Below are 26,960 nucleotides of genomic sequence, written 5' to 3'. Positions count from 1 at the left end.
GTGGGGAGGTATCTGAGGCTCCCATTGGGAGACCCACGCCTCGCCAGAAACTGTCACGCCGTGAGTCCAGGAGACGCGTTTCCGTTAAGGAGCTTCTTTGCTGGAAACGCTTCCGCAGACAGCCACTGTCAGACTCTACGAGTGACTAGAGCAGACATGTTTGAGGAGCTCTGTCACACACAGAGGTTTGTGGAGCCGCACAAACTCTGAGGGAGCACGATTTTACGCACAAGCAGCTAATCATCCCATTACAGGTCAAGAGCATTTCTTTCGTCATATGGTTTGCAAACCGCAAGCTCATCCTCTCCCTCTCAAAGGAGTCAGTGTTAACTTTAAACTTTGAGATACAGTGGTACCTCGGGTTAAGAACTTACCGTAATTCGTTCTGGAGGTCCATTCTTAACCTGAAACTGTTCTTAACCTGAAGCACCACTTTAGCTAATGGGGCCTACCGCTGCTGCCGTGGCAGCGTGATTTCTGTTCTCATCCTGAAGCAAAGTTCTTAACCCGAGGTACTATTTCTGGGTTAGCGGAGTCTGTAACCTGAAGCATCTGTAACCTGAAGCTTCTGTAACCCGAGGTACCACTGTATATCCTGGGTCACTGTTAGGAATGATTAAGTAAGGTGCAGCAGAAAACAAAACACTTGAATTAATATGTTTTAAACTATTTTCTATTTTATTTAAAGAAGGTTTTTTAATTCACAAATTGAAAGAGCAAAAACAGTTATGCATAAAACAATTGTGAAAGATTTCAACATAAGTGAAGAAATACAGAAAGTATATAGCACCAGACATATTAATAACATTTACCACATAAAAAGGAGGTGGGATAAGAGCACTGAGCTGTCTGATAGAATTTGTGTTCATTTGTTGTTGTTTTTTAAAAAAATTCTTATCAAACTGATACACCGGAGAGAAAATGCTACCATATTGTGAGTTTTTGCTGTGGAAAGTCTAAAGAGAGAGAGTCTGGAATGCACCCCCCTCACTCTTTATACGTAGCAGAATTTGGAGGGTTATGAGGTGGTAAAAGCCTCAGGTGCTGACTACAATGGTTAGGGTAGGGAGAGTAGAAACAACTTCCTTGGAAATGTTGTCAGTACCATACAGATGACAAAACACAGACCATCCATAACAAAACCTATCTACCTTCTGGTGCCAGACAGAAGATCTCGTTTAGGGATGTGGAATCGGTGGCCTTCCAGGTGGTTTTGGACTCTCATTTCCCACCAGCCTGAGCATAGCACGGCCAATGGTCAGGGATGATGGGGGTTGGAGTCCAGCAACACCTGAAGGGCCACAGGCTTCTCCATGCCTGCACTAGAAGAACTTCTCTCAAGGCTTTTTCACAATTGCTTTGCTAAAGGTTCCTGCTAAAGGCCTTTGATTAACCAGTGGCAACAAGCTAACTGTCCTGTCCACCTGCTTGAAGAAGAGCTAAGGAGACAGTCTGGTGCTGCAACAGAGTCAGCAAAGGACACGGAAGCCTTGAATTTTGTAGCAGGATGGCAAGAGAGGTTCAAAGATATGCTGCTGCTTTGGGGGCACCAGGTGTCTGTGTGGAATGTTGTCTGCTAGGTATTCGCCTGGTCATCTGTGTTCACCTTTGTACATTTGTAATGTTTCCAGTACTCTCTCATCACAAAAAAACCTGATTCCTTAAAAGACTGCCCCTGAATCCTCTAGTGGGGAGCATGAAGCTAGTGACAGAGAAGAGAGAGGTGCCTATTTCCTTGCCCCTGCAGCACTGTGATGTCTTGAAGAGCAATATCTCTCCCCACGCCCCCAGGTTGGGACAGTGTTTGGTCCCATAGCTTGTGACCACCTCACAGCTGTTGCGAGGGATCTGCAAGGCACCTTTAGTAGTCGTCCTCTTCATTCTGTTGCGGCCGCAACACTACACTGTGGTAGGCTTTGATGCAGGAGAAGGCTGTGGGTGGGATCCGGCGGCGGTCAATCAAGTTGTTTTCCAGGTGCATCGACACAATGTTTGAGTCCTCTGCCACCCGCGTGTCACAGACAGAGTTCAGGGGGACATGCCTGCCAGGAAGAGAGACTAAGAACCCTCAGCATCATGCAGCCCTTGACAGGGCTTCACATACAGTACCTTCTCTCTGCAGTACAAACAGCAACCCTGTGAGGCGTCTGAGCATGATCCCCATATTACAGGTTTGGTCAGGAGAGGTGCTGACTGGCTTACCCAAGAAAATGTAGTAGTGAGTTCATGGATAATAGGAGAATGAGATTAAAACTTCTTGGCTCACATAAGTCATCTTTAAAATGAGGGTGAGAGTAGCAAGGCTAGGAATCTGATTTCCTGTGTTTTATCCCAGGAGCAAAATACAAGCTCAAGATACCAGGTACAGTGGTACCTCGGGTTAAGTACTTAATTCGTTCCGGAGGTCTTAACCTGAAACTGTTCTTAACCTGAAGCACCAATTTAGCTAATGGGGCCTCCTGCTGCCGCTGTGCCACCAGAGCATGATTTCTGTTCTCATCCTGAAGCAAAGTTCTTAACTCGAGGTACTATTTCTGGGTTAGCGGAGTCTGTAACCTGAAGCATATGTAACCTGAAGCGTATGTAACCCGAGGTACCACTGTATTTAAAATAGTTGCCTGCGGAGCCTGACAATAGCAGTTCTGTTGTGTGCTGGGCTGCCTGTGTGCTTGCTTGCTAATTGGTATATTTATATACATTCAGATTTTACACAAACGCCACCAGTCCCTACAGCACTCTTTCCTCCAAACAGACTGACTGTGGGTGCAAGAAGCACAAAGGAGCAAGGAGCAGAGTAGGCTCTCTTTTGGAAATGGAGAACCTGTGCCTTTCTCAGTACTGATGGACTCCCACAAGCCCCAGCCAGCATGGCCAATGGTCAGGAATGATGCAAAGTGGAGTCCAATAACTATGCAAAGGGCCACTGTCTCCCCATCCCTGCTTTACCTGATGCGGTTGTGGCTCAGTCTCAGAACCTGCAGCCCCTTTAAGTTCAGGATGCCACGGGGAATGGCTTGGAGCTGGTTGTTGTCCAAGAGCAGCTCAGCAAGGGAGCGGTAGAGCCCCAGGAAGGAGACGGCGTGGATGCCATCGTCTCGCAGTGCATTGTGTGACAGATGCAGAAACTCCAGGCCAGGCTTCATATGGGCAAAGACGTAGCCAGGGATGCGCTCAATGCGGTTGTGGTGCAGAGTCAGCTGCTTCAGGTGCCGGGGTAGAAATGAAGGCACGTGCACCAGGCGGTTGTGAGACAGGTCCAAGGCCTCCAGCTTCCTGAGGAGGAAAAAGACACACACAGCCCTTGGGGATTCCTGACTTCCCAACAGTGGTATTCTGGATTTCCTCCTATATACATGAATTGCTGCCATTCCCTTCCTTGGGAAAAACATTGCACTTGGGGGCATATTGTAGTTTAATATGGACAATAAACTTCCTGTATCTCTGTTTTCTCTGTTGTACATCTGACAGTTACCTCCAGCCAGACCTACAACTTTATTATGAGGCATCTTGTCTTTGCTAGCTAAAGGAGTGGTTAGTATTGAAAAATACACAGACTTGGAAGGACATGGCAATAAGTTTGGCTCACATTCATATTTATAGTATGGTAAAGTTAAAATGCATAAAGGTTTAATGAATCATGTTATCAGGAAGAATTTATATACAGTACGAGATAAATATAAAAATTTGTTAGAAAAAGACACCTTTGTGGCTTTCTCCCATAGAAGTTATATCAGTGAAAAAATGAAATATGAAAAACGAGTAGGCAACATGTAGAGATTTCTTAATGGATGGAGATGGGGATGTTAAAATAAAAAGGTCTGGAGAATATAAGAATAGTAACAGGTTGGTTACAATATTATCAACTTAATGAATTGTTCAAATTAGATAAAAGAAATAGATTTGTTAATCAAACCTCACAATTTGAAAGAGAACTTAAATAAATTTACAGATAGGTAGCCGTGTTGGTCTGCCATAGTCAAAATAAAAAAATTCCTTCCTGTAGCACCTTAAAGACCAACTAAGTTAGTTCTTGGTATAAGCTTTCGTGTGCATGCACACTTCTTCAGTATCTGAAGAAGTGTGCATGCACACGAAAGCTTATACCAAGAACTAACTTAGTTGGTCTTTAAGGTGCTACAGGAAGGAATTTTTTTATTTTAAATAAATTTGTTTTTTAAAAAATGACAGTCACCTCCAAATCACCTTTCCACACTTTCCCCTCCCTCAATCTGGATTTTCTCATACCCTCTCCTTTTGGAGTATCACTGGTATGAGAAAATGATGCCGAGATACTCACGGGAGGTTTATCCAGGCACGTGGAGCAATGCGATCTTCCTGCAATTTGTTGTTGCTCAGAACCAGCACAGTAAGGTTCAGGGTTTTGTTGAGGACACTCTCGGTCACCTCCTCAATGTGATTAGAGTCGAGGTGCAGCTCCTGCAAGGGTGGGAAACTGTTGATTTTAAATCTGTCTTTTAATATGACTCCAGCTTCACACACACACACACCACACAGTTGATTCCAGCATCCCCCCCCCACCTCTTCCTTGGTTCCAGTTCTGCTCAGTCCCTGTCCAGCTTTGTGTGGCAAACAAATCCAGTACCTATCTCACACAACCCATCCACCTCTAAAACAACAACATACAGAAGAACTCCAGAATGAGACAAGTTACCGTAAATGGGGCTGGGCTGGAGACAGAGCTTTAAAGAGAGCTTTAAAGTCTTTAAAGAGAGATGTAGGTGGTATCACAGGAGCAGAGGGAAATAACCCTGCTGGACCAGCCCTAGTTCAGTATCCTGTTTCACACAATGGCCAACCAGGTGACTCTGGGAAGTCCACAAGGACATGAGGGCAACATATACACCCCTCCCATGGTTGCTGTGTTAGAAACTGAGACATGAAGGCTAAGAGAAACCTGGATGCAAAATCCTTTTGATTTACACAATTATTTTGCTTTCCATTCCTCTGCCTCAATCGGCCCAAAAGGCGGAAGACCGGCGGGAGGCACACTTTTTTTATAACAAGAATACAAAGCTGAAAATGAAAATTTAGCTGCAGCTAAAATATTATGTTCATTTTTCACATGGTCTAGTCCTTCCCCTGCCCACCCCCTAATATTCTTAAGAGGGTCTCTTCTCCAGTCTTCATATTGTAGCTGGAAGTGGAGAGGCAGAAAATGGTCCTCTTTTCCTTCCACTCTGCAGTTTTAATATTAGGTGCAATACTGTGCCCAGTATTTGGCTGATTTGGACAGTGCTGCTGCTGCCCTGAGCAGACAATGCAGACATCACTGGCTCACTTCAGAGCTTCTTTTTCTATCCTGGCTGCTGCCCAGAGAAGAAGCGGCGCCAGGTGAGAGCTCTGCAGTGCTTACCACTAGCCCAGCTAGTGACCTTCTAGGGTGGAGCGGGCAGGAGAGACCAACAGACAGACCAGTTTGGCCCAGAGGGGCTCTAAAATAAGCACAGCTTAAAACACATGTGTGTGGGGGGGAGCGGGAAGAGTATGTTTAAGTTGAAGAATGACAATGGGTAGATCAGGCATAGGCAAACTCGGCCCGCCAGATGTTTTGGGACTACAACTCCCATCATCCCTAGCTATCAGGACCAGTGGTCAGGATGATGGGAATTGTAGTCTCAAAACATCTGGAGGGCCGAGTTTGCCTATGCCTGGGGTAGATCACTGCCCATTTTTGATACTGGGTAGTAGTTCACAGCCTATTTGAAGTTGCACATTGCTTGCTGTACAGTATTCCTTTCAAATCTCATACATTACTTTATACCCTTTGACCTACCAGGTTTGGCTCCTGGTTCAGCTGACAGCCCTCCTGTTACAAAGAACAACCCCTGCTGTGCTCACCTGCAAGGAGGCAGGCAAACCTGGCGGGATGGCTCGAAAGTGGTTCCGATCCAGTCGCAGGTAGATGAGTCTGCTCAGGGGCTTGAAGGTGGTGGGGGGCACGTTCCCATCATGCAGCTCGTTTGCCTCCAGCTCCAGGGTGAGCAGCTTGAAGAGGCCTGTGCAGAGGAGAGATGAATCCATGAATCTCCTCTGGCCACTTGCAGCCAACCTGCTTATTGAGCATTCATCCTGATGATGTTTGGCAGAAAGATTGTGGGAACGTTATATGGTGGCAGCTATTTATTAAGCATTTCTTCTTATTTCTTTGCAGAAAGGTTGTATGATGTTGCATCAAGCATATCCCGCACTTTCTGGGGCATTTCCCCATCCTATTGATTGATTGATTGATTGATTGATTGATTTTGATTGATTTTCAAAATATAAAACAGCAAGTTCCCCCCACAACTGCAATAAAGAAACTTCCCTGTTCCTTCCCATCATGTTTCCTTGCTGCAGAAAGCCCAAGTTTTTTTGGGGGAGGACAGTTTTGTTGCACAAGACCACTGAAGCCGTTTTAATTGCGTGGTATAAATTTGCTGCTATGCCATTTAATTGTACCTGCAAAAATAACAACAGTCTGGATGTGCCATCACAGTGCTGTGGAATAATTAATTCTTTGAAGGCTCACGTATGAGATGAGAAGGGGGGCTCCCCAAATGTATTATGAAATGACATTCAGAAATCAGTCCAGTGCTGGAATTATACTGGGACAGGCAGAGCACCCCTTAAGTAAATGCACTAATCTCACTCCCTGAATTCCTCCAGGTTTAACCAAATCATGCCCTCCGTAGCCTTTGAAAAACAGCTGCAAAGGAGGACCTCACAGAAGCTAAGAAGGCTACCCCCCCAACTGAAATACAGGACTGATATGCAGGTCAATATACATTTGAATATGGGTCAAATATTCCCCTCTCTGCCCACCTCCACCCTGCCTCCGATTACCAGCCTTGCTCTTAAGCTCTTTGCCTTTTCACTGACATGGAGGGATTTAGCAAAGAATGGAGAAAGCTTCACCTGCCAAATTTCTGCCTCCCCAGGGTGCTTGGAAAGACACAGGGACAACAACAGTTTAACAGGGGAGAAATATATTGGCAACACAGCTGTCAGAATCCCCCAATTGTTAAGGAACAAAAATTTCAAATTATATAAAATTAATGCATGTAAGCATATTAGTCCAGTTTTTACATTTCCTTTCAGTTTCCACTGCTGGAACAGTCTCAGGATGGACAGGGTAGAAACAACGGGCCTCTGTTAGCAGCAGAACTTGCTCCCAGGAGGCCCAGTGTGTATCCCAGCTTCCTGTTTAGCCCCCATTTATCAGCTGCTAACAAACTTCTCAGGAAACAACCCACACACATCCAGCACTGGGCAGTTATAGAAACAGAAAGAAGCTAGACCAGTAACAGCAGGCTTCCTAGCTTCCAAACTGATGGAAGATCTTCACACTGATATTGGAAATAGCATAACGTGCATTCAGTAGAGTGCTGGCTTTGTCAAAGGACAATGCGTGGGGGGGACACACAACATATCTAGATTTGCCTTTGTAGTAGTGATCCATGAGATTTGTTTATGTGGGGGATCTCTTTTTGCTACTGTTGTCTACTTTCAATGTGTCTGGGCAATAGTTTCAGGTCATTTAGACACATGGATGCTGTTAGCAAAATGAGGTCACTTGAAATCACCGGGCATCCCATTATGTAATTGTTCTACTGTGCATCTTGATAACATGTGTGTGCACTGTGTAGGGCTGCGGCAGACACCGTTATCTGCAATGTAATTTGCCCATAAGGGTTTACAAGCCTATGTATCTCTCCTCAGAAGTTGTTGCCACCTGTCTGTCTTGGGAGACAATGGAGTGTGCCTCCGGAGGGGGGGAGCCAAACTGCTGGAGAATCACATTGCCTGAAGTGACCTCCCTGGGGTGCAAGCCTGGTCAGTGTGTCTAGAGCAGGGGTAGGCAACCTAAGGCCCATGGGCCGGATGCGGCCCAATCGCCTTCTCAATCTGGCCTGCGGACGGTCCAGGAATCAGCATGTTTTTACATGAGTAGAATGTGTGCTTTTATTTAAAATGCATCTCTGGGTTATTTGTGGGGCATAGGAATTTGTTCATTATTTTTTCCAAAATATAGTCCGGCCCACCACATGGTCTGAGGGACGGTGGACTGGCCCACAGCTGAAAAAGGCTGCTGACCCCTGGTCTAGAGGTCCTGGGCTGCCCAGATGACAAGCCCCTCCCCCTCTTGGCCTCTCCAAAGGAAAGCAAAGAAACGAGTTTTGCACCAGCTGGGCTGCAGGAGTTGCAAGAAACAATGTGTACAAAATGGCATCCAACTGTCTTGGAAACTCCACTCCAGATTTGTGTAGGATTTGTTCCTTAGCCTTTTCTTCCCCTGAATATGTTCCACAAGGCAGCAGTGGGGCAAAGGGAAATAAGAATGTGCCCTAGGACTCTGGAGACTAGGATTCAAATTCCCACACAGCCACAGAATTCATGTTGGGCAGTCACTATCATTCAGCCTAGCCTACTTCGCAGGATTGTTGTGAAGCTAAAATGGGTGGGGGAGAACTTTGTATGCTGCCTTGGGTTCACTGGCGGCAAGGTGGCCTATAAGTGTAGTAAATCATGAGCAAAGGAATGAATTCTTAACATCTTATTAAGTGGTTGCCATAGCTCTAGTCCTGCTTAAAATGTGGAGATCATAAAACAGGGTGGTTGTAATCGCCATCACAATCTTAAATATTAACAGCGGCTATTCTACAGAAATGCCCACAAGCAACCTTCTCCAAGACCTTTGGCCAATTAAACTATCTGTGGCCTTTTAAGTTGTGTATATGGGGTATTGTTTTCATTTCTTACTATGGTATGTATTTTTGTGTTTTTATATTGTAAACTACCCTGTGACCTTCAGATTAAGGGCAGTATAGAAATTTAATAAATAATTATATAATTTCCATGTCTCAGTGCAGTTCTCTTTGCTATGGAAAATGTAATTTTTTTTCTAATGACGAAGAGCTTCTGCACACTTCCATTCGTCCCATGCCTAGAAACCATGGGGGGGTCTGAGCAGTTTTCCGCTTGCCCCACTCCTTCTTCAGGGAAAATCTGAACTTTAGTGCTCAATCAGAGCAAACGTCAATCCTAAGAAAACCTGAATTACTGTTTGTTCCGATTGAGTGTTAAAGAGCACCTTTCCCCGAGGAAAGAAGCAGAACAGTAGGAAGTATAGATGAGCCCCTAGGTGTGTATGCCAGAGTTTCAGAAATCTATAGGAAATGTGACTTAATAGGGTGCCGCCTTGTGTTTACAAAAATTCCGGCACCTAGGAATGAGGGCCTCTGATCATATGCAGAGTACACACACACATCCAAGGAAGGACTTTTTATAAAGTGACCCCTACCTCGGAAGTTGTGTCTCTGCAGTCCTTCTAAATTATTGTCATTCATCTTTAGCTCTTGTAGTGAACTGGGCAAAGCTGGGACTGTAGTGAGGCGGTTTCCATCCAGATTCAGGCGCTTCAGCTTGGTGAGATTCTGCATGGAAGAAGAAAGGTACTGACGGGGTTGTGATCATGTTCAATAGTCAACAAGAAATAATTATTTCTTGCAAATGGGCAAATTATAGAGCAATGGCTCAACACATTCTTTGCATGTACAGTCCTAGTTTCAGAATCTCCTTTAATTAAAGAAGTTAGGAGTAATTGATCTCCAAAGGTGCCTGTGATAATCTATTTCCCCCTCAGTCCCCGTCCCCCCGAATAAATTGACTTCCCTCTTTGCTTCTGAACTTCCCTTCACAGCAAAAGGTCTTTCCCGTCTCCACTCACCTTGAAAGCTTCTGGGTGCAGGCCTGCGGAATCCAGCTTGTTCTTGCTGAGATCCAGCCATTCTAGATTGGGCAACCCCAAGAAAATCCCAGCTGGGACATGAGTGATCTCATTCTCTGGGAAGCATAAAAAGATGGAAGGTGAGAGGTGCAAAAGCAGTTACAGGGAAGATCGCACTCTGGGCCTTGTAATGACAACTCTAAAAGCCAGCTCAGGCATCTCAGTCTGTTCCTCCAAACTTTTTTTAAAAAATCAATTTTATTAAAGGTTTTCAAACTAATATTCTATAAAATTCCAATGAAACTAAAGAGAATAATAGAAAACAATTTATCAATCAGAAACAATTAAAGAGAAAGAGAAAATGAAACACATTAATAATCCTCATATGATCCTTATAAGACACAAAATTATGCATACAGGTATATAGCCCTCAGTCACCCTTTTATTTTGATCTTCACACCCTGAATCCTCCCACCTGGGAGAGCTTCCTCTTCTTCAGTCTCCCACTCTGAGAAAAAAACACTCTGACCTGCCTTTCTCTGTCAGCTCCCTGTATGTATCTTCATTTATCACAGATATAAAATTTTAGGTGTTAAGATATACAGTGGTGCCTCGCAAGACAAACGCCTCGCAAAACGAAAAACTCGCAAGATGAAAGAGTTTTCCATTTTTGAGTCGTTCCGCAAGATGAATTTCCCTATGGGCTTGCTTCGCAAGAAGAAAGCCCATAGGGAAATCTCCGGGGACCTCTTTTAAAATGCTGGCGGTCGGGAGCAAAGACTTTCGCCCCCCGCCGGCCTTCCCGGGACAGCGGAGACTTCTCCGCTGTCCCGGGCGATCTTAAAATGCTGGCGGGCGGCAGCGAACCCTTCGCTGCCGCCCGCCAGCATTTTAAAATCGCCCCGGGACAGCGGAGGCTTTGCTGCCACCCGCCAGCATTTTAAAATCGCCCCGGGACAGCGGGGGCTTTTAAAATGCTGGCGGGCGGCAGCAAAGCGCTCCTGTCCCCGGAGCTTGCGGGGCGGGAGGTGGGGAGAAGGGCTTTTCTTCCCACCGCCAGCCTTCAGAACAGCCTTCTGAAGGCTGGCGGTGGGAAGAAAAGCCCTTGTCCCCCCCCCCAGCCTTCAGAAGAGGTCGGGGGACAGACTGTCCCTGGACCTGGTCTGAAGGCGGTTTCCATAGGAACGCATTGATTGATTTTCAATGCATTCCTATGGGAAACCGTGCTTCGCAAGACGAAAAACTCGCAAGAAGAAAAAACTTGCGGAACGAATTAATTTCGTCTTGCGAGGCACCACTGTACATCTAGTTAACGCTACTCAAGAAGCACCCAAAATCAAAGATCATACAAGAGACTCAATCCAAAAGAAAAGAGAGAGTGAAAGAGAAGAAAAAAGAGAAAGAGACACTTCTGTTTCCCTATCTGCCAATTGTGAATATATAACCATTATTCAAAGTATCTAACATATATACTCCTGTTTTTTGTTTTTTCATTCTGCATGATTGTGTTATCTCAGAATTCCCTCCCAGATCTCCAACCATCATATTTTGCCATTCAAGAAATCCTCATAACCTCCCCCCCTCTTTTTAATTATCTTCTAGTGTCCTAAATTGGTATTTCACTGGCTCCTTGTGATGTGTTTTTTTAGGGGTTCCATCAAATCTCAGTAACATATTTGTTCCATGTTAGTCTATAGTTATTTGCCTGTTAAATCATCCTTATGTTCCATCCTCATAGTCTCTTTCCCTCTTTTCCCTCCTCATAACTATGGTTTGAATGACCTGAAACCTGTGTTCCCACTTCCTGGGCCCCAATTCCCTCCTCCAGTCACTGCTTCCCAGTACCACAAGTTTGCAGGCAAACTATGGTTAGTGCTAACCTCCAAACCACTGTGATACATTGATGGGCCCCTGTATTTGGGTTCCTGTCAGAGCAAAAGTCATGATATTGATCCCAGCAGCACACAAACCTTTTGGGAATTCCAGATCTAGCTGGCTTCTATCCACCACACAGACATTTGGAAAACGGGGAGAAAGGGCCCTTCCAAACTGGTGTTTGGCTGCAAGTGCCTTCTGCAACATATCCTTGCACAATTATAGTGGTGGATTTTTTCCTGCTTTATTTTTTGTTCTGTGATGCTTCCCCAGTGCTACCACATTATTGCTCTCCAGAGGGGCTACAGTGCAACAAAAGCAAGTGGGAAAACACCCCAAAACATTTGTGGTATGAAAAGTTAAAAGGATTTCAGCACTTATTGGAAATTAAACAGTCTGATCACCCGAAAACTTTGCAGGCGCAAATAGTATTAAAAGCAGGATCATTACTAATGAGCGCACTGCAGCGTACCGACTGAACAAGGCTGCAATCCTATACACATTTACCTGGGAGTAAGTGCTACTGAGCTCAGTGGAGTTTACTTCTGAGTAGACATGTATAGGTTTGCACGATAAGCCAGTTATTGGGCCCAGAAGAGTGTTTACACTGGGAATGAGGTGAGGAAAGAGAAGCTGGAGAGACACAGGCTGGTGAAGAAGAAAAATCCCTTTCCTGCCTCAAATATGTACCTGCCAGGTAGAGGGTTCTGAGCGCAGTGTCACTCAGCCTGGGCACATGTTTCAGGCGGGCATTGCCACAAGCGATGGCATGTTCAGAAAGCAGGCAGGTCACAGGCAAGGATGGCATTATGGGCTCATCTCTTTCCTTTGGCACGGCAGGTTGCCATTTTGGTGTGCCTCCTGCTCTGAAGACATTTCTATGAGATACGTTTTGTTCTTTCACAGCCTCAGTTTGGGTGACATTTCTGAAGGGAACACCAGGCAGATTCCTTGCTCGTGCCTGTCCACCTTTCCTGTGCAGGATGCCATGTTCTGCCCCTGCCAGTGACCGACTGACATTTCTGCGGGAAGAACTGGAGTCTTTCCTTGGCAATGCCCAACTGGCGTTCTGGTGAGTAGGCCTGTGCTCCTTGTTAACCTCTGCCCAAGTGATATTCCTTTGCTGGGAGCCATCCTGCTTCCCTGGCAATGCCTGGCTGGCATTCCTGTGAGAAAATCTGGGTTTTTCCTGTGGCACTGCCTGGCTGGCATTCTTATGGGTAAGGGTGGGCTCCTTCCTGACCTCAACCCAGCTGGTATTCCTGTTTGGGGTGATGAGCCTTTTCCCTGACAGTGCCTGGCTAGCATTTAGGTGAACAGCTCTGAGCCGCTTATTCATCTGTGCCTGGCTGGCATTTCTCTGGGAGATGCCCTGCTTTTGCCGTGTCAGGGACCAACTGGTGTTTGCCGACGGAATGCCATGTTCTTTCTCTGATTGTGCCTTGCTGGCCTTTTTCGGGAGAAGCCTGGGCTCTTTCACTCCCTGGGCCTGAGTACCATTCCGAGTGAGGGCACTATACTCTTTCCGCATTGGGGTGTGACTGGCATTTCTGAAGAGGGGGCCTTGGTCCTTTCTTGATGCTGGCTTGCTGGTGTTCCTGTGGGGAGAGATGTTCTCCTTCTGCAGCAGTGCCCGGCTGGCATTGCTTTGTATTATTCTGGGCTCCTTTCCTTCTTTTGCCTTGCCAGTATTTTTGTGGGTAGGACTAGAGAGTGCCTGGCTTTCATTTCCATGCCAAGGGCCTGGCACTTTTCCTATCTGTATCCGAGTACTATTCCTAGATGTGACGGCGTATTCCTTTCTTGCCTTTGCCTTCTGTGGGGCAACAGGTTCCCTCATTGGTGTTTTCTCTACATGGATCAAACCTGTAGAGACAAGAGATGAGCAATGAAAGGCAAAGCAGACTAGGACATTTTGGCACCTACATGACCCATCTCCGCTCCACCCACACCTAATAGGGGGCGCAATACCTAATTAACAGTCCTTGATTAACTTGGGGCACCATTGACCAGGTAGTTGCCCTGCACAAAGACAGCATGGTTCTCTCTCTCTTGCCCAGCTGTTCATTCAAAAGGGGAGTCATGGGTTAGATCAGTCTTCCACTCAGCCACATGCTGAACTCCACTATCAGATGCAGGTGCCTTGCGCTTAGACCCAGGTCTGTTGGAAGAGGCCTTCTGCATGCCACCGTTTTACATTTCCCACAGGGCCCCTTGGCAACACTATGTTGATGGTAGCTAAAAATGGCACCTTGCAGCTCCCCATGACTGTTACCAAATAAACACCATTGATAAAGGAAGTGTCCCAAAGGAGTGCACTTCTCTGGGGGTCCCAACAGCCTGGGCATCAACCCTACCTGTATTAACTGTACAGTTAACCTTCAAGGAGATTAGTGTGGGATGTTAGCATCCAAAATGCATGTGTCAAGGGCTGATGTTTGAAAGGGCTGTAGGACCTTGTGATTTCCGTTGGTTCTGTTATTCACATTGTGAGTCTTAGCAGTCAGAGCAGCAGGTGTGTTGTGTTGCTGTCTGCCTTGGAGTCAGAGTATCGTCAGTCTGTAAATGTTAATTAGTCTGCAACAGCTTAATCTAGGTGAGATGTTTTAGTGACTAAAAGAAACATCCACCTGTATTGTATATTTAATCTGAAACTGCAAGTACACTAAGTAAAAGTTATATGTTCTTTAAACTTTAAAAGAGAGTGTATTGCGTAGTTTTTATAGGAGGGGAAAGAGAACTAAAGAGTCAACCAGCCTTCTGCATACTCTGTAAATGGGAGCTACAAGTCTAATTCCCACAATTAGAAGTAGTTTGTTAAGGGCACTAGATATAGTAGCTCTGTGAGGGGTGAACTACAGTTCCCAGGACTCTTTGCAGGGTGTGTCTGCTCTAAATGTATGCTGCACCACACAGCCTTACTCAGAAGTAAGGCCCACTGAGTTTCGCAGGACTTACTTCCTAGTAAGCATGCTTGGAATTGCAGCCTAAAACTGGTAGGCAAGCTGAAAAATGAAACTGGTCCAAGCTTATTCACAGGCTGGCCTTCATCCCTTTATTCCCACTCTTGTTCATACCTTTCTGAGGGTACATACTGCCTGCCTGGGCCAGGCTGAGGTTTGTCGCAGGGGCAGCGGATTCTGGTCTTGCACCCACGCTGCTGCTGGCAGCCTCTGCTCTCTTTGTGCCCAATACCTTCTTTCCAAATTTGGACAACTTCTTCGGCACACCTCCCTGCCCCAGATTTTGGCCATTCCGGTAGTTGGGGAGCGCTGCCTCCTTCCTCCTCAAGACACTGTTCTTCAGGATTGAAGGCTTTTCACCTTTCTGGCGCAAGCCCTTTTCTCCTGCAACACTTTCCACACCGGCTACAGATTTGAGGGTCTCTGCAAATTCAAAAGAGGAAACAGAAACCACGACACCTCAGTTATTTACTTAGGGTTTGAAAAATGCACATCCTGCCTACCTATGTAATAGCTTCTAAAATTATGCCTCATCAGAGTGACCAGGAAACAGGACCAAAGTATGCATATTATGCTAATTAAGCAGATAGGATCGGATTTCCCCCCCTAAGGCCTGGGATTATTAGGGGCAAGAAGCAGGTCAAAGTGCTACATCTGTGGTGTCCCTGAGGGCATTTCCTTTCTCCTCCCATGTGCATTAGAGGCTGCCAATAAGTCCTATCAGAAAAATCAATGTGCTTCCCTTGGGAGTACTACAGCAGGGTGGTAAAACCTGACCCTGGGTTCTAATGTGATGAGGGGTGCAGGGCTCATCCAGACTTCCTTTGGCACCCTGCTTTCCAGGCACAGGTCCAGGCTTTAAAGTTCCCTGACCAAGCAGTTTTGTGTTTGCCCCACAACTTTCCCTGGGAAGGCCCACGTTTTACTGCTGAATTGGAGCAAATGACCATCTGTGGAAAACCTGATTTCCATTCAGTGGTAAAATGCAGGTTTTCCTGGGGAAAACGCCGAGACAAAAAACAAAATACTTGGACATGGAGCTTTAAAGCCTGGACCTGCTCCTAGGGACTTTGCACAAAAGGAAGTCTGTGTGAACAAGTCCCCAGAGAAAAGATTTTCTCTCTGGGCACTTCCAGGTGGCCGATTGTTTTGGGTGGGATTCAGTGACGCACTGGCCAATCACACATTTACAGTTGATTGGGAGGTCTCACACAAACAAACCCACTTCCCCAAAAGACCATAATTTCTTTGATAAGGAATATGGCAGGAAAATGCATGGGAAAACATGTGATAGCCCTTGCTTTGATGCAACATCATCAAACCTCCCTGGAATCAGATCAGGATGAATGTTCAGTAAACAGGCTGTTCCAGGAGCAACCTCTCTTTGTGCCTCTCTCACAACACTAGGACCAAGGGTCATCCCATAAAGCAGAATGGCGGGAGATTCAGGACAGCCAAAACTATTCACACTGTGCATAGTTAAAACCTCCCACAGTATGTGGTGATGATCATTAACCTGGATGGCTTCAGAAGAGAATTAGGCTTATTCCTGGAGAATAAATCCGACCGTCAAAACCAGCCACTGGGAGAAGGCTGCTGTATTGCCTTTATGTCTGGCTTGTTGACATCCTAGGAGGCATCTCACTGTCCACCGTGGGAAACAGGATCATGGATCGGATCGGAATTTAGGGCTAGAAAAGACAGAATCAAGGCGACTGGGCTTTAAATGCATTGTGCAGATGTAGACATTCCTTCGATATTCACAGCTTCTTGGTTCTCCAAGTGGTAGGGAGTTCCAAGGACAGCCATGACACAGCTAATTCTGGGTATCTGAAGAAGTGTGCATGCACACGAAAGCTCATACCAAGAACTAACTTAGTTGGTCTTTAAGGTGCTACTGGAAGGAATTTTTTTATTTTGACAGCTAATTTCCTTATGCAGAAGGTGAATACTTGAGACTGACAGCATTTTTTGTGACAATGTGTTAGTTACATGTATACAGTTTGAACTTGTGGGAACAAGCAAGGGCTCCAAACGGAGTTTGGTCAACCTATTTCTTGAAAGTTCATCCTGAGGTTAGTTTGTCTGCCACTGAGCATTTGTCTTGCATTCATCCTCATTTGCTATTAGTCATTTGTTCAGCCCACACTTTTCAGTGCATTTCTCCACCATGTCTCAAACAGCAAGAAGGCCAGATTAACAGAATACCTCTTTTCCCATCCACCCCAATTTCTGCCTACATTTTAACCACTATGTTTTTCCTGGTGCACACACTCTCTCACATTGGTATACAGTGGTACCTCAGGTAAAGAACTTAAATCGTTCCGGAGGTCCGTTCTTAACCTGAAACTGTTCTTAACCTGAAGCACCACTTTAGCTAATGGGGCCTCCTGCTGCTGCCGCGCCTCCGGAGCATGATTTCTGTTCTTATCCTGAAGCAAGGTTCTTAACCCGAGGTACTATTTCTGGGTTAGCGGAGTCTGTAACCTGAAGTGTCTGTAACTCAAGGTACCACTGTACACAGACATATACACAGATAGGACACTGATCTCAGCTTCCAGCATGGCTGGTAAGATGGGTCTAGTACTTAGTAGCCAGCAGCTATCACAAACCATAAATGCTAATTTAAGCAATTATCCTCTAGGAATCAGTGCCCCTTTTAATAACATTCCCCTCACAATACTTTTATGTCTGCTTTCCCCTACACTGCACACTTCAATGCTGTCCTTAAATTCTATTTTGGAAACTTCAGCTGGTGTAGAATTCTGCCACCCAGTTGCTTGCAAGGACATATTACTCCAGTTTTTGCTCATCTGCACTGGCTTCTTGCCCGCTTTGGGGCACAATCAGGTCCAGCCTTTCCAAATGGATTAGAAAGGTCCATATAATATTAATTTATTCTATACTCTCAATGGAGCTACTGCAGTCTGGGTCAAGTCGATCCTGGGTGAAGCATAACATGATGAATGCTCTGACTTTGTTTGCTGTGCACATCAACAGAATATTTTCTGCTGATTCTTGGGGCTATCCATCAAAAAATCTGGGTCAGCCCTTGCCAGAGGACACATACACAAGACCACACTTTTTTTGACTTTGAATGAATGACTGCTGAATCACAACTGCTCTTTAAGGCTGTATTTCTAAGTTGATTTGCTGCTGGAGTCCTTTAGAACTGCTAACTGCAAAGAACTGCCTTTCCATATTAACTGGAAGTGGAATTAAAGCAGAGGTTCTGCATAGCATTATATTGGTATTAGTTTGTGGGTGCCTTGACTCCCCTAAACTCCTGGGTCTGGTGGGTCTTGGAGTTTGAGCAGTGCTTGGAGTAGTAAGATGTGCTGTCGGGTGCTGAATTAAGCAGTGTGAAAATACAGGTCAGTCTGATGATGGCTTCTGAGTCCTTAACAGAGAACAAGGACAGGGGGGATAAGCCATCAGCCAGCAAATGGGTGGAGCCAGCCCTGGGCTCTGGGTAGTTAGCAGAAGACAATGCCAGAGTTTTTAGGAGGAAGAAGTTTCAGGATTGCAGTTGGGTATGATGTAAGCAGGAGGAAATACAGCTGCAGTTTGCAAGCAAGAACATGCTGAAGGGCTGGGGGAGGTCAGAGCACAATGTGGGCTGACACTTTGAACCTGAGGCTGCAGGAATGGGAGACACAAAACCCTCCTGGAGTATGATGCTGGGAGCCCCTCCATCGGAGGCTCAGACCATATATGTGAGTAAATAAACCACATCTCATAAAGACATCACAGTCTCTGCTGTGGTAAGCACCTGGAGCCTGAAATCTAACTCTGCTCAGAGATTGGGGTGGCCTGTAGCAATATTATACCATTGTTAAACAATATATACCATAGCTAAAATCTTTCTGCAATGTTTGCTGGCAAAAAGTTTTAGTCAGAAAAAGTCCTTGCCCATGTAAAATGAAAATCCTGCCCATGCTATTTCTTTCCGTTGACTGGAGGATTGTTGGTGATTGAATAACCTCAGTTAATTGTCCATGTTGCCGTTTCTCTTCCTGTTTGATGGAGAGGCTTTGATTACTGGTTTTCTTGCTCTTTTACTTTTTTATTTTTTATACTAAACAGTGTTATTTTACTATTATGTTTTTTTAAACAAAAACGAAAACCAAGTACTTAAAAACGATCACCACATCCATGAACAGAACACAACACTGGGCAATTAACAGTCTAAACCTATTTACTTTGATGTCCATCTTACAGAGTCTAAAGCATGTGTTGGATTGCAGCCTAAGAGATGTTATTCAGCAGTAACCCTCCAGGCGGAATAAACAGGAAGCAATAATATGGGGAGGACCTGCAAACAGGAACTTTAAAGCTGCAGTAGTCCTGAAAAGCTTCAACAGTCTGTGGAGACAACCCCCCAAAACACACACATATACCAAGTCTGCAAACTACAGGAGACTAACACAGAAACCAATGGACTACAATTATTTGACAACAATATAATTTCTTTTCTCCATTAAAAGTATGTGAACAAAGGCTGACAATTTCAGATACCAGTGTGGAATAACCATAAATGTTGAGCAGAGGCTAGCTCCATGCATAAATGTATACTGAAAAAATGTGGGGAAATGTGCTTCCTTTTACCCCAGGAAAAACAACTGAAGGCTTAAGGAACATATTTGTCCCCAGATGTTTGTTATCTGGGTTCTAGATTACATTTTGGTTTGCCTGGGGCTCATTGGCATAGCCATAGCCAAGAGGCCAGTGCTCGCATGCAGTTTTGCCAAATGGCTCCAGTTGCTGCCATGCGCCACTTGCTAAGGGGCTTATTCTCACATGGCAGCGCAATGCACACACATTCAAATTCATGGTCCACAACATCATTTACAGCATATGCAATACTACAAATGGTACTACCACCAACCCCTACCACCCTCCAAGCAAAAGCAGCTTGTGGGAATGTTTTCTTTTGGTTTTGCATCCTCCAGTTCTGGCAACGGGGTAAGATTCTAGCTGAGCCTGCCTGCAAAATCCCAGCTGCATGTGGGACAACTCTTATTCGTAAATGTGGGCTGACACACTGCAGGACGGACGGGGCTTGACAAACAGGGCACAAAGTATTGAAGCTGAGCTTCCCTTCTTCACGGCTGCCTTTTTTCTGCAAGTGTCCACAGGGGTGAGAGACTGTATCAGTTTGGTACATTTCACTATTTTGTGGTAGTCTGCACGGCGGCCCGCTTCGTGTCCCCACTGCTTCACTTTTCAGCCACGCCCCTTTGGAAGCCCCTCCCTTAGGCAGTTCCACCCCCCACACGGCCTTCCCCCTGACTCACCTTCCGCCACACCCTGCCCCAAGATGAGCTCGCTTGCTGCCTGCTGCTTTCGTCGCTTCCCGGGATGGGCTGGCCCATCTGGGGCAGGAGAGGATGAGGAAGTCAAGCCCTTGCTTGGGCTTTCAGGTTTTTTCCGGGCAGCCCAGCCAAGGGGAGCCCACAGAGCCAAGGCAAAGAGAGCAGGGAGAAGGAGCTTCATGCTTCCTCTGCTTTCCAGACTGCAAGCCTGCAGAGCTCCAGGCTGGTTTCACCACTCGGCGCATATTCCTGTACAGGGAGAGGTTTATATTCTTCATCCCCACAACTCTGACGATGGGGAGGGAGGGAGGGGGGAAGCAGGGCTTTGACGGGAGCAAATGGAGGGAAAGCTCTGGCAGGAGCAAGGGGGCTCTGGCAGTTAATGTCCGTTGGGGGAGCCGGCTCACCTAAGACAGGGGAGTTTGTCTCTTAGCACCTGGCCAGGCTCCGAGGTCTCACTCCAATGAATGGCACTTCTGTGCATGCACACAACCAGCCACTGTGCAGAAACCGTGAGCGGCTCTTGTTAGAGAAGGCGATTTGACGCCTCCAGGGCCTTGCTAGCCCATCCCAGCACACTGCCAGGTCTGTGACTACAGAAACCAGCATCCGTCTGGTGGAGGGGCCTGGGGGTTTGGCTGGCTGATGACACAGCAGAGGGCCCTACAGGGGTCCAACATGGTCTCAGGGATTTGGGCAGGTTGTGAAGCTTCCCTTGAATGAGCCCTTTGTTTGGGGGCACCATAGCGCTCAGAATGGCCACTCTATCTCTCAGAGCAATGGCTTCCAAGCTGCCTTCTCTGGGGTGTCTGGGAGGTTCCTCCTCTGAAGCTTACCAGTCTCACCTCAGTTACAAACTGACAAGTTTACCACAGCCCACTCAGGTCACCTGCAATACCTCGTCCCAAGGGGTGGGTGGCTCTTTAAAATATTTTGCAACCACTGATCTTCAGAAGATTCCAGGGTGGTGTACAGAAGTGTTAATAAAACTGTTCACACAACAAAGGAATACAATCTTATTTATTTTAAAAAATGTAACAACAGCAGCAGCAGCAGCAATTACTATATAATTTGGGAAATGTTTGTCCAGTATTGTTGCCAAACTCAGCACAAAAGTTCCCAAGGTGGGGGGGGGGCAGGGCCTTGTGTGGATGCCGGGTGCCATTTTGAGTCAAGATGGTGGACAATAGCATCACTTTGGTGCAACATTGCCTGTTTTTTTGCATAGGTTTGGCCACATCTCAAGATACCATTTCCAAGTTTGGCATGGGGGTTCCTGAGGAGGGGGCAGCAGTCTTTGTCAATGTTTGGGTGCTGGGCAGTTGTCCTTTCTTTCTCCACACTGACTGGCTGCCAATCTGCTTTCATGAAGATCAATGCTTTCCAATGTGTATGTGTATATGTGTGTGTGTGTATGTATGTATGTATGTATGTATGCGGGACGTGGGTGATGCTGTGGGTTAAACCATAGAGCCTAGGACTTGCCGATCAGAAGGTCGGTAGTTCGAATCCCCATGACGGGGTGAGCTCCTGTTGCTCGGTCCCTGCTCTTGCCAACCTAGCAGTTCAAAAGCATGTCAAAGTGCAAGTAGATAAATAGGTACCGCTCTGGCGGGAAGGTAAACGGCGTTTCCATGTGCTGCTCTGGTTCGCCAGAAGTGGCTTAGTCCTGCTGGCCACATGACCTGGAAGCTGTACGCCGGCTCCCTTGGTGAATAAAGCGAGATGAGCACTGCAACTGGACCTAATGGTCAGGGGTCCCTTTACCTTTACCTATATAGAATATATAATTAGTTTAATGTCTTCTTAAAAAAACCCCACCACACTTCACCATGCAAAAGCAGCTTGAACATAAGTGGGCACATGATGCAAGAGGCAGTCCCATTAGGTCGAAACCTCCACTTTCATCATCCCATGTGAAAGACGTGTGTGCCGCCTGCATTTCCAGCTTCTCACCAGGGTCTCCCAGGCAGAGAAGGCAAAGTACTGGGTTACTGCCTATTCTCCTGTCTCGTCCCAGTTGGTGTGTTGGTCAGTGCAGGCATGATTCATCTGTAGGGGCAGATTCTCCAGACAGGCTAAATGTTGTGTTTGTCTTCTTTGTGACCAATATTATTTGCTTCCTTCTGCCTCAGTCTACCCATGACTTCCTCATTTTTCATAAATGTGTTCCGTTAGTTTTGCCATTATTGGTTTGAAGTGGCATGTGCCTCCACACAGGGTTGATTTGGGGTGAAACAAGGAGAATATTGTCTATGGTTTACAAATGTCACATTCTTTTATTTATAGCCTGAAGTGCTACTACCCGTAAAAAGCTATACCTGAAGCTGGGAGAGAGAGTAGTTTTTCTCAGGTCTAAACTAGACATGATGGGGTTTCTCAAGGAATACTTTGGGACATCAAATTATTTTGAAATCATCTTTTTCAATATTATCCTGACCTGTTGGTAAAGATCTTTTCTCCACTGCAAAATATTTGACTGCCAACTCCACCCAGCTGCCATTTTAGTGGAAATAATTTTAGGAGGTCATTTTTCCTACTGCTCTTTTTCAGACAGAGACACCTTACCCCTTTCCCCTGGCTGCTTGTGAGTGTGTGAAATGCAGATGAGTCATGTCTACCAGCCATTACCTAGACCTCTTAGCTCCCATAGAGTCATGTCACCAGAACACCAGCTCTTCACGGTTTCCATAAAATTGGAGACTCTGGTCAGATATATCCTTGGCCCTCGGGACAATCCATACTGAGAACCCTTTCAACAGAAATCTGTTGGGAAACTCATAAAAATATCCTACTTTGATACCAATATGTTTTGCCTCACAGGGCAAACTGCAGCTTTGGTATAATATCAATCAGAAAACTGCTCTGTGGAGGAAAGGGTTAAACCCTCTACACACACACACACACACACACACACACACACACACACACAGTCTGAATTTAAGGGCTGCAATTGACCATATTAAGGAATCTCTTGCATCACATCCAGTTGGCCCTTGAAATTGATCATCTTTCTCCAACTCTGGTTGCCATTTTTTTTAAAATTACTACAGATGTTTCAGTCCTATGAGTCACCGTAGCATTGAAGGAGCCGTGCCTTTCTCAGATCTTTGGAAGAGATGGTGACAGGTCTGGCAACAGCTGCATGTGTGCACTGGTATGCAACATCCAATCATTATCCGCCACTAGCGACCAGGATTAGGATGGTGCTAAAGTTATGGTGATGCACATCGCTGCTTGCTCATTTCGGCTGAAACTGCTTCATAGGCACAGCCAGTAAAACTATGAAGTTGCAATATGGAAATGCATTAAATGCTCATTTAAAAAGAGATCTTCCAGATCTGCCCCTCTAATTAAAGGGAATATTGAAATATGCCTGCAGTGAGTGTGTGTTCTGCAGAATCTAGCCTTCAGAAGAAAAAGACTGAAAAAGTCAAAATCATAATTATGCACGTGCTACAATTCCACAGGAATGCAGAAAAATGCACAGAAATCATATTCCCAATAATTTTAGATTTCTTGTTTGAAAAAGCATCTTTCTAGTCTTGAAATGCAGTTATCTGCTAAAGCCTTTGAAACAGGAGAGTGGCTGAAAAAGCCTGTATACACATTACCAGCTTAAAGCACATGTATAGTAAGTCATTATTTCTCTCAATTTGGATTGAAGCTGGTTTTGGGGAAAATGCAATCAAAACACAGTATTTCATAAGAAACGGCAGGATAAATATGAATTGTGGCTAACATCATGTGTACAGCAGTGAGAGTCCACTGGATGCAAACTGGAGAGGACATGAGGCCTAATATTCCCAGTAGTGGGGCTTCAGTGCCCTTCAGTCCCTGCTCCACCCCCTAACTAGGGAAACAACCCTGAATAAATTAGACAAGTTAATATGAATTACAAATACATGCCCAATTTATATATTTAATACAGGAATTCAACTTTTCTTGGCAAAAAAATTGAATGATCTAGTAGCAGAATTCTTCATTCATTTATTTATTGCATGTTTACTCAGAAATGCTTCTGCTATGTCGTGGAGTTTACACATATTAACTGTGCATAGCATTGCTGCCCTTGTGTTACACTTGTTTTATTTTTCTAATAAATTACTACCCCAATCAAAGCTTGGCTTTGTTTTTAAAACATCTCATTTGTTCTGAGCCAGTCTCATGATTTCAGTGCCAGCACTTATTAAGTGTTATTAATAAGCCTGCAATTCAGGGCTATTAACCAACACTTTTCCTAACAAACATGCTATTAAGTACTTGTCAGTTCGTGAATGTACCGTAATTCCCTCCTATAGTGAACTGACATTGTTGAAATGAAATGGGGACACCTAGACATAGATATGTCTACATAGAAAATGTCATTTTATGAACAGCAAAAGGTCAAAACAAAGGCTAATTTCAAAAAGCTTAAGGAACTACTCAGTGAAATCCCATTGTCAGAAATACTCAGAGAGAAGAGGGTCCAAGATGGATCAGAGTTTCTTAAAGGTGAAATCCTGAAGTCACAAAAGCAGACAATTCCAAGAAGAAAGAAAAGTGAGAGGCACCTAGAGAAACCAGTATGACTGCTTAAGGAGCTTAGAGATGAGATGAGATTTAAAAAGGGCATGTATCAGAAAGGGAAGAAAGAGAAAATATATACAAGTAACCAACATTTGCAGAGAGAAGGTCAGATGAGCCAAAGTTCAGAATGAACTCAGGCTTGCAAGAGAGGTTAAAAATAATTTAAAGAGGTTTCTTTGGCTATGCTTGAAGCAAGAGAACAAGCAAGTTAACAGGTCCTTTGCGTGGAGAAGATGAAGATATGCTATTGGGTGACAGAAAGACGGTGGAACTGCTCAACACCTACTCTGTTTTCACCCAAGAGGAAAGCAGTGGCCAACCTGGTGAAAACTGGATAAAGAATGCAAGGAGGGAGCTGCAGCCCAAGACAGGAAAAGAGGTGGGAAGGCATTTAGTTGACAGTCCTACAGCGCTCTCTTTGGCGATCACTCGTTCCGAGTAAGATTGTCTTCCATAAACACGGTTTTAACAGTGACTTTGGAGGCCAATTCTGGATCCACAGGTCCTTCCACTGTGGGGATATTGGTTTCCGGGGGGGGGGGGGTTGATCACAGTATGCATTTGCCAAGCATGCCTTCCTCTTGGCACGTTTCTCCCTTGCGTCCTGAGTTTGAGTGTCTTCAAAGCCCATGACACCTTTGGTAAAGGCTGTCCTCCAACTGGAGCGCTCGCAGGCCAGTGTTTCCCAGTTGTCAGTGTTTATACTACATTTGGACAACATGACCCTGAGGGGGCCCAGCTTTACAGTTCTATGATTCTGTTATTCTAACCTGTGTGACAGAAACCTGTGGGTTCACAGACGCTGCATATCCACCTTCTTTAAATCATCAATTAACCAATAGAGAGCTACATGTGTAGCTTTTTCCTTTCTCCTCCGGTGAAGAGGCTACATCCTAATGTTTTAATGTTATATTTTAATCTTTTTAAAATTGTATTTTAATCAACTTGTTTTTATTAATGGTTGTTAGCTGCCCTGAGCCCGGTCTTGGCTGGGGAGGGCGGGGTATAAATAAAAATTTATTAGTAATATTATTATTACAATTCTCAGCACCCTAAGCAAAGTAGTTCCCAGGATTCTTGGGGTGAAGTCATGTGCTGTAAATGTGCATTGTGTATGTCACCAGAATGTTGATAGCCTAAAGCATACCCTCCAACATACCCAGAGGAAAACTGGAGCACACATATTTTGGGGCTGTGATCTTGTGGGAGCCAGGTGACTCGTTGCTGCATCACACTGTTGACTCACATTGAGCTTGTGGTCTACTAAGACCCCTTGATCCTTTTAATGTGTACTATTGTCAAGCCCGGTGCCCCCCATCTTATATTTGTTTATCTGGTTCTTCCTGCCTAAGTGTAGAAGCTTACATTTGTTCCTATTGAAATTCATTTTGTTAGTATAGGCCCAATTCTCCAATCTTTTAAGGTCATTTTGAATCCTGATTCCGTCTTCTGCAGCATTGGCTACCCCTCCCAGTTTGGGGTCATCTGCAAATTTGAGGAGCATCCCCTCAATGCCTTAATCCATGTCATTTATAAAGATGTTGAACAACAATGGGCCCAGGACAGAACCCTGTGGCACCCCACTTGTCACTTATTTCCAGGATGACAATGAACTATTAGCAAACACTCTTTGTGTTCAGTCAGTCAGCCAACTACAAATCCACCCAACAGTTACCTTGTCCAGCCCACATTTTACCAGCTCCTCCACAAGAATATCATGGGGAACTTTGTCAAAGCCTTTGTCAAGATACACTATGTCCACAGCATTCCCCTGATCCACCAAGCTTGTAATGAGAGAGAGAGAGAGAGAGAGAGAGAGAGAGAGAGAGAGAGAGAGATTAGAGTCATCTAGTATGACTTGTTTTTAAGAAACCCATGCTGGGGCTTAGTAATCTCAGCATCTTTTTCCAGGTGCTCTCCACAAGTTTGGAGTGCGAATGACTGAACTGGGGAACCTCCTATACTTGTGAAGTTGTCCGTGCATTTTAGAACCTTAATATGAGTAAGATATTTAGGGCTGGGGAAAGGTGTCACTATTCCTTTTCCTGTACCTTAAATATGACCCAAAGTCCGAGGAGCCAGTTATAGCCATAAAACAGAAGCATGCCACTTAGTGACTTCGGGATATGCTGCAAAATTTTATTGCAAGTCCCCCTTATAGGAACAATTTATCTGCCCACCTGTACAGCTGTCTGCCCAGATTTCCTCTCCAAGGCTCATCCCTGCCTAGTGAACACATGGCTTCAGTCAGCAGCTCCTGGTCCTCTTACATGTGGTGATGCAGCCTTGGGAAGTAAGAAGATGGGAAGACCGATAAATAGAGAGCTAAAGTTTATTACCCTTCTTTATTCCAGAAGGGCTGCTGATGTGTTTCCCTCCCCTTTCCTGTTTTCATTCAACCTGGCCTCATTCTACTGATAGAAACCATCTTTCCCTCAGCCCAAGCGGCTGGTTCCCATTATGACACTACCCCCTCCCTGACCCCCCTGAGAAGGCTGCTTATAAAAAACA

The 26,960-nt window shown here is 45.3% G+C and overlaps 1 protein-coding gene across 3 annotated transcripts; it reads right to left on the bottom strand.

The window, feature by feature from the left end:
* Positions 1-732: 732 nt before the first annotated feature.
* LOC308577172 (uncharacterized protein) lies at positions 733-26,728 on the bottom strand. Of its 3 annotated transcripts, XM_081177204.1 has the most exons (10): positions 26,630-26,719; positions 19,863-20,129; positions 14,680-14,988; positions 12,293-13,468; positions 9,728-9,843; positions 9,302-9,434; positions 5,860-6,017; positions 4,298-4,437; positions 2,947-3,273; positions 733-2,042 (listed from the first exon to the last, which is right to left on the bottom strand). In XM_081177204.1, the coding sequence occupies exons 2-10, from the start codon at positions 20,059-20,061 to the stop codon at positions 1,862-1,864; spliced, it is 2,739 nt and encodes a 912-aa protein (XP_081033330.1). In that variant the 5' UTR covers positions 20,062-20,129; positions 26,630-26,719; the 3' UTR covers positions 733-1,861. The 3 variants fall into 3 exon arrangements, with proteins under 3 accessions (XP_081033330.1, XP_081033331.1, XP_081033329.1); XM_081177205.1 differs by lacking the exon at positions 19,863-20,129 and having other exon boundaries at positions 26,630-26,728; XM_081177203.1 differs by lacking the exon at positions 26,630-26,719 and having other exon boundaries at positions 19,863-20,180.
* Between the last annotated feature and the right edge of the window lie 232 nt (positions 26,729-26,960).

Source organism: Podarcis bocagei (genome assembly GCF_964188305.1).
Source record: "Podarcis bocagei genome assembly, chromosome: 17".
NCBI lineage: Eukaryota > Metazoa > Chordata > Lepidosauria > Squamata > Lacertidae > Podarcis > Podarcis bocagei.
This window is presented reverse-complemented; position numbering and strand designations above follow the sequence as displayed.

Coding starts and splice junctions, on each gene's coding strand:
- LOC308577172 (XM_081177204.1), bottom strand. CDS start 20,061: ATGAAGCTCCTTCTCCCTGCTCTCTTTGCCTTGGCTCTGTGGGCTCCC. Junction 4,438..5,859: donor GTTTGCCTGCCTCCTTGCAG/GTGAGCACAGCA, acceptor CCACCCTTGCAG/GAGCTGCACCTCGACTCTAA. Junction 3,274..4,297: donor CGTGCCTGGATAAACCTCCC/GTGAGTATCTCG, acceptor TTTCCTCCTCAG/GAAGCTGGAGGCCTTGGACC.